Here is a 7685-nt window from a genome sequence, read left to right on the forward strand (position 1 = left end):
CCTCCCTGTTGGCCGATGGCCTGAGTTTTCTCAGTATCTTCCTTGTTTGAACACATAAATGGTTATCTTCTGAAAATTCTGAGGAATGTGCTGGAGAGGTGGGGTGTTTGTTAAGATGTCTCAGTTCATAGATTTACTATGACCTTTGGGTGAGCAGTATTGTGCTTAATGTAAACTAGGCTTGAGTAAAATACAGATAAAAGTGTTTGCAGCACCCCAAATGGACTCGGTTAGAGATATGCTAAAATGCATACACAAAAAGAGGAAGGAAAAATAGCATCCAGCTTACGCTAAGATTAAAACAGGCAGTTTTCTGTGTGTCTGTAGCTGACTCAATACAGATTTTCCTGACTAACTGTCTCTGGAATTATTTTTTTTTTTCTTTTTGTGTAGTTATGTCTCAGGTATGTCCATTGTTCCCTTTGCAGTGGAACATACTAGGTTTTATGGGTATTCTTCTTTTTTAGGTTCCCCCAAGAAATAGAGATACTTAATCTTTTGGTTTGGATTTTATTAATTTTCCCCTTCCCCCCAGATTTATTCTTGATGCTCCTTTAAGTAAAATAAGTGTAATCTCACTCTGCTGGTGATGCAGATATTGGTTTGTTATACCGGGTGTCATTTCCTGCATGCAAATGGTTAATCAGTAGTTTCTTGCCCCAACAAAATATAGAACTTCCTTCTTCCTCTTTAATGAGTCTGTCTACAATCTGTATTCATTGATATGTATATTTCATGGCATTTTGTCATTTGTATGAAGTACATTTATATACAGATATATACATTGGGTGGATTTAAAAATCTGACACAGGATTTTGACTGAGGGCAAATATAACACTAATCATCCATCCTGGAGTGAGAGCAAATTTTGGTCATCGATTCCAGACTTCCTTTTTTTTATCTGCCTTTTTTTTTTTTTTAAAGGTTACCGTAATAGATAGTCAGTAAGCTTAACAGACATACATCTAAAACTTTAAAATTTTTGTTTAGCTGCAGAGCAAGTGTGAGTCATCCCATTATGAAATAGAGCTGCTGAGAAAACAACTGGGAAATGAAAGAGCATCTATGAAAAACCTGGAATCTTTGCTTGTGTCCAGTCATGAGAAAGAATTTCAGTCACAGATAGCAAAGCAAGAAAAAGACTTTGAAATTCAGTTTCTCAAGGAACAGCTTGCTTTAGCAGAAAATAAACTGTGAGTAAATGACCAGGATAATATTGCAGGTTTTTTCATTCTTCCCAAGTGTATATACACAGAGATGGTTTTATATCTAGCCGCATTTTCAAATGGCAAATGTACCCTGGTTACCTAAAGAGCAGAAGATAGCAAAAACCTGCTTCTGATTCCTCAGCTATACCCTAATAGACTTTTCTGTGTAGTGTTATATTTTACTCCAAAAAATGTTCTTAATCTCAATTGCATGGTATAGCTGCCCTTTTAATTTTGGTAACATGCTTGGAGGATTATAGTTGCTATCTAATTAAAGTGTATGGACTTTACAGTGCTGTGCAGAGTCAAGATTTTACTCAGCTCAGAAATAGAGCAGCTCAGCTGGAGTCAGAACTGGCTATCACCAAAAGACAGCTGGGGACTGAGCGCTTTGAAAGGCAAGTATATGTGTTTGTATTGAGCCTCCTGCATCTAATTGGGGTGAAATGCAATGTAGTACTAAGACTTAGACTAATTAGTAGGATAAACATCAAAGTTTGGTTTTGCTCTGCTGTACATTTCCTCTGTGTTCAGAGGCTATTCGTGTCACTGAATTCAGTCTCCGTAGCTATTACACATGCTGTTTGAATTAGTTGTCTAGGTTCCCTTTATAGCCAATGGAACGAGACAGTGAGATAAATTGCCCTCTAGGATTGCCTGTTATAGGATGGGATGGATCACTTTCCTGAAAATGCTTGTCTGTCTTCACTCATTTATAGTGATGCCTGTCTTGATCTATAGTGACAGTCTAGGTGACTAGTTGGCCAGAAAAGTGATTTATAGACTACTAAGTTCTGTGATATGAATGGCTACCTTTTGGCTACACCTGTGCTAGTTGAACTAAACCAGGTCAGAGCATTGACTTGAGGGGTACACACAACTGTATTCTTGTCCATACAGTTGAATTGTTAGTACCCACTCTGGAATTATTTTAGCCTGTACCAACCCACATTCTCCCAGGTACTACTTGGGGCACAGAAGGTGGTAGGGATGGTTCCCAAATGGCAGTATGGCCACAGTAATTTTTTTGGGGGGAGGGGGGGGGCACGACACACACGGGGACGGGGGAGTTTAACAATACGTACAAGCTGTTTCATATGATTTGGCCACAGTCCCAGAGAATGGTCCCTAGCCTGCTTTAATCTATATAGTTTTGGTGTCTTAAATGGTTTTCTTATCTGTGAAACAACAGTACTTCTCTATTTCATGGATGTATTGAGGATAAAATATTACTATGCCAGGCATTACTTTGGGTATGTAAAAGAGATGGCTAAAAGAAGCAGAGTGATGTGATTATGGCACAGGTTTGAGAATCAAATGTCTTGTTTAATTGTAGTAAATTAGTTTGTTGATAATCTGTTCTCTCATAAGTAAGGACGAGGTTTCTGGAGGGGGCATGTCTATACCTGATATTAGGTCTTTTAAAGATGGATTTCTTAAAAGTCTCAGTGTACGTTTCAATTTCAAATTGGATTCTCCTTTACCCTGAAGTCATGGCAAAAAGTTATAAACTTTTGGCTTAGATATGCAAGTCAGTTTAAAAGGTGGCATCATTTGTGCTTCTTCAGCTGCATGGAATGAGCCAGACTGTGCTAATACAGGAGTGCCTTTGTTTTAAAAGAAATTTGATCTTCTTCAGATTGTTGTTTCTCTACTCCCCCCCCCCCCCCCCCCCGTGTGAGTGCATCCATCTCATGGTGTATGAGTGCTCCCTGGTAGGGACTGCAACTCTTTCTTCTTGAAGCGTTCATTGGCAGAAAGTTGAATCAGCCTCCATACTTAATCTCTTCTCCTAGTTAAGGATAATTTGTTATTCACATAGTTGTTCACAGCTGGTTAGCAAAACAAATATTAGAACGAGCCTATGCTGAGGCAAAGATCACCAGTTTTCATTCTTGAAGTGAATTTCTCTTTTACATAAGAGATTTACAAACTTAATTATCTGAATTGTTTTGGAAAGAACAAAGCTAGGTTCCATCATGCAGTCTGTAAGTCAGTTGCAAAAACAGTATGCAGAAATCTTAAATAGCAAAGACTGAAATGTTCTTATATAAAAATCTGAGGCTGACATTAGATTTAGCTGTCTTTGAAAGGCTAGAGCTTTGCTTTTTTTTTTTTTTTTTTTTTTAGCTTTTTCATAAAATCGAAACCGTGTCTCTTCAATGTCCCGCAAAGGTTACAAGAATTTTATTTCTTTTCCGTTTTTCCTCAGAAAGTCATGCTTTACAAGAGCAGGTATCGATCTCTCTTGCTTGCAGGGAAAGAGATCAAAGCTCCAAGCTGGCTTCTTACAGCCAATCTATTTTTCTGGTACTGGCAAGTGAAAACCAGAAAATTAGCCAGAGAGGAAAAAATACTATCATTAAATGTCAGTATCATGATAGTATATAATGGAAGCAGCAGATGTCAGTACTGACTGGGTTTTTTTTGTTGTCAGTTTAAACAAGTGGGTAGATGATATCCTTGTTCTAAGACTGACTTAGCTAGTCGTATTGATTTACTGCCTTGGTGCAGAATGAAATAAAGCCTGAAATTAGGAGGTGGAAGTGCCAATGCTGTCAGGCCTTGAATGAGCACCAACACAGTGATACCAGGAGGCTTAAGCTGTCTGTCTGGATTTTTCTTTACCAGTCAGGAAAAGCATGTCTCCATCCCTCCCGTTCTCCTGACTGCGGAAATTGTTCGGACTCGTGTGGAAACAACAGGCTTGATTTATTGTCCTGTTTTGGCTTTGGTGACCAAGCACAGGGACTGACTCTCAGGTACCCCTGGCCAGCCCCAAGTGCATGACTTGCATATCTTTTTATCCCTTTCTGTTTCTTGACCCTCCTTTTTGCTGCCTTTGTACCTCCTTTTCTCTGCCCCAGGTTACTTTTCCCCATTGGTCATGGTTTTGCTACATTCATACCCAAACTTGGTATTCTACGGGGTGATGTTACCTGTGAGAGGTGCAAGCAGCTGCACTCTAACTTCCCACCATTGCCAGCACCATCTTGACCATTAAAGACGGTACAGCATGTGTATAGTAAAGCCCTTAAAAGCAATAATGCTAGTAAGACTAGCAGTCAATGTAGATAAGTCTGGTTCTATAGTCTTTACAGTGCAGATGATACCTCCCCAGGCACAAGGTTGCGGGTTGTTGGTAGCTAGGTGGAAGACTTATGTTTCACTGGGCTCCTGCTGCTAGAGCAAGCTCTTTTTCTTGCCTGTAGATTCAGCTCTGTGAGCTGGTGCTGGATCTGATTGCTCTCCTGTAGGTTTTGGTGATTTGCTTCAGTGGTCCACTCCATAGGTAGGACTGTGGTAATGGCTGTCACACTGGGGCCAGTTTCAGTTCAAAACCATACAGGCAGTCCTTGTTATACCTTCATTTGCAAGGTTTTGGGCAACTTGGAGCCCTTTTTTCCAGCCTGGGTCAGTGCTATCCTCCCAAAACACCCATTCATTTATAATGAACCATTGTCAAGGTTTTACTGGGGTTATACACTGAAACTCAGGGGTTGTTGTAGCTACCTTTCCTAGTAGTTTCCCAATCCAACCCAGACTAGATTCTCCTTATGAAACAATTGGCAGCCTGAAACCAGGATCCCAGAATGAGTATGTACCTCCAAAATTTTCCAGTGTATTATCCAGTCCCACATACTTCATCCCCGTACATCCAGATGCAGGAGTTATGGATTCATCCAGTATCCAGGCCTCACCCCTTGCAGTCAAAATGACCAGACTACTATTTTACAGCTTTCCCACTGGGGAGTCCACCATCTCTTAAATATGCATCAGTTTCAGGGCACTTCAGGTAGATTCTAGTCCATTGGCTTTGCCAACTGAAACAGCACAAGAATACCACAAACAACACTGTTCTTACATTAATATCATTGCTGATTTTAGTGATTGTCCTTATGTTGCAGACTTGTGAATAACCTTAAAATTAGGCTCTTCCTCCCTGGAGATTTTTACAATTTTTAGAGTTTAACCTGCAGCAACCATGGCTAACCTCTCTCTTTTAGGGAAAATAGAGACAATGGATATGTAGAACTAAATCTGAGTAAGGGAGTAATACAGAGTCACTAATCTGGCTTTCAGAGAAGTATGTAATGAACACCACTTCTCCTTTTAAAATACAGTAAAAAAGCTGACAATCTTGAATAGAAAAAAAAAAAAGATAATGACTGTGAGATAATTTTGATTATTTTTGAAAAGTGCTTAGTCTCACTGTAAAATAATGTTTATTTAGGGAATGTGCTGTACAGGAACTTCAACGCCAGAATCGTACAATCTCGTATCAGTTAAGTTCTACGTTAAGAACATCATCACCTGAACATTCCCATCATCAGCCTCCTGATTGGTCTCTGGACTGGTCCCTGGAAGGGTAAGTGGTTCAACAACATTTAAGTTCCAAACACTAGGGGGGAGGAAGGATGAAATCTGGTACTTCTTGTGGAAATATTGACTGAATTCCATGGAATTACATTGCTCCAAGAAAAGTTACAAGAAGATTCAGGACCACAATCTTTTGATGATACTCCTTTTGTTTTACTGAGCTGTATCAAAACTATACGGTTAATAGCAACTACTTGCACCAGGCTGCTATAGTCATAAATTCTTAAAACAGTAATAGAAAAAATGCTACAGAAAATCTCTATTTGACTTGCCACAATTTTGTGCAGGTGTAGGTGTAAATATTTTCATCTTTCCTACATAAAAGCTCTTAACTGTCCAGCCTTTCTTTATCTAGTTGTTTTCAGATAGTTTTCACTCTATATATGTGCATTTTTTACAAGAAACATAAATACCTTTTAAAAGTCTTCAAACACTTGTAACCCTGAGGAGGAGCAAGCCCAGCTTTCCTTTTAACAATCAGTAAAATGGAGCCTCCACAATATGCAGCTAGTCCCCTGTCAGTTTCAGTCTCAGCTTAGCTTCATACTTGGTAGCTCCCTGCCTGTTGCATCACACTTTTTTGGTAGATTGATGGCAGCATGCATTAACAAAAAATTTCCAGTTGAGCGGGAAAAAGTCTCAGTTCACGACTTGCAGGAAATCATTTCTGCTTTCAAGATGGTTAGGTACTTCCAAGATGAATTTTGTTAATACTTTGTTAACTGTGATTATTACCTTTGGCACTTGATTAATCTTTGTTATCAAGGGCTCCTCTAAGTACATAGATCCTAAGAATACAAGACAAATTTCCTCGGGTCAGTGAGCTGGTTCTGGTGCCCTCAGTAGGGAAACACAACTGTGCAAGGCAGTGATTTTGTAGCTATTGCCAGTCCTTGATAGCAAGTACAGGGAGTCTTCATTCCTCTGATAGAGCCACGTCTACTCCTCCTCAGTCTGAGTACAGTGTAGCTCTTAAATTTGTTGAAATAGGCATTGTATTGTTTGGAATGGTTTAATTTACTTCTAATTACTGTAACACTTTCTTCTGGTTTTGATACTGTATAAAGAAAAGGGGGATCAATCCGTGTAGTCACCACACTGATACTAACGATTTTGGTGCTTTCCTTCCTAATTAGTAAACTTCTGGCTAAATACCAAATCAAGAGTAATCTTCTATAAACTAGATTATGAATTCAACTCCTTTCTTGTTTGCTTTTTGGGTTTTGTGGAGTTGGTTGGGTTTTGTTTTTTTTTTTTCTTCCTCCTGGCTAGCCTTATGTGGCATGATCCGCTTTTGCACATTCCTAGGGAACAATGAGTTTAAGTAAGGGCTAAAAATTAAATATGTGAGCCAGGTATAAATACTTTGCTTGCTTAAAATCTTCAGCTGGTTTAAGCTAAATATTTCTCAATTAAATCAGTGTAGCTTTTGAGTGCAAATGAACTCTTTTTTTTTTTGCCTAATTATTTCCCATTTTTGAGTGTTCAAGATACTAATATAATACGTAACTTTTTTCCTCATCCAGCTCTTTGTTATACATTTTTTGGCTAAGTGGGAAGAACTAGGGTTGCTCCAGACTTATTTATTTATACTAAATTGTTTAGGATTGTTTAGATTAAAAAAAAAAAAGGTGCAATAAAAGCACTGAAACTTTGGCAGTCTACTATGTTTTAAAAGCTTAACTGGAAAGAATTTATCAGATTTGTGTAATGTAATGATACAGTCATAAATAAAATAGCCTGTTTGATAAGGCTCTCCTGAGATGGAGCAGAGATCTGAATCTGGATCTGCCTGCTTTGTATAAGTGATTTACACTTGATTTACCTATGTCTGGGTGAGTTCTTTAATGTCCAGAATACTAAAGTTCTTGATAAATTTTATGTCGAGAACCTAGAATCTGTATCAAAAGATGGAATAGTAGAAATGTCTGAAATATTTATGAATGATGAAATCATTTCCCTCCCAACTAACTCTAGAAAGATTCAGAAAAATTCATTGAGACCAGAACAAAACAAAAAACAATGTAAAATACAGCCTGAGAGTAAAAGCAAGAATATTAATGCAAATATTTGAGTGTAATCATCAGCAGAATCACA

At 38.4% G+C, this 7685-nt stretch overlaps 1 protein-coding gene across 1 annotated transcript in view; it reads left to right on the plus strand.

Annotated features, from left to right (window-relative positions):
* Positions 1-6906, plus strand: part of TSGA10 (testis specific, 10) — a 36017-nt gene extending 29111 nt beyond the window's left edge. The window contains 4 exon segments of the mRNA XM_010575813.1: positions 991-1193; positions 1502-1606; positions 5443-5577; positions 6897-6906. Of these exon segments, the coding sequence (XP_010574115.1) occupies positions 991-1193; positions 1502-1606; positions 5443-5577; positions 6897-6906 (453 nt within the window).
* The last annotated feature ends 779 nt before the right edge of the window (positions 6907-7685 follow it).

Source organism: Haliaeetus leucocephalus, unplaced genomic scaffold (assembly GCF_000737465.1).
Source record: "Haliaeetus leucocephalus isolate CR32 unplaced genomic scaffold, Haliaeetus_leucocephalus-4.0 Scaffold495, whole genome shotgun sequence".
Lineage (NCBI taxonomy): Eukaryota > Metazoa > Chordata > Aves > Accipitriformes > Accipitridae > Haliaeetus > Haliaeetus leucocephalus.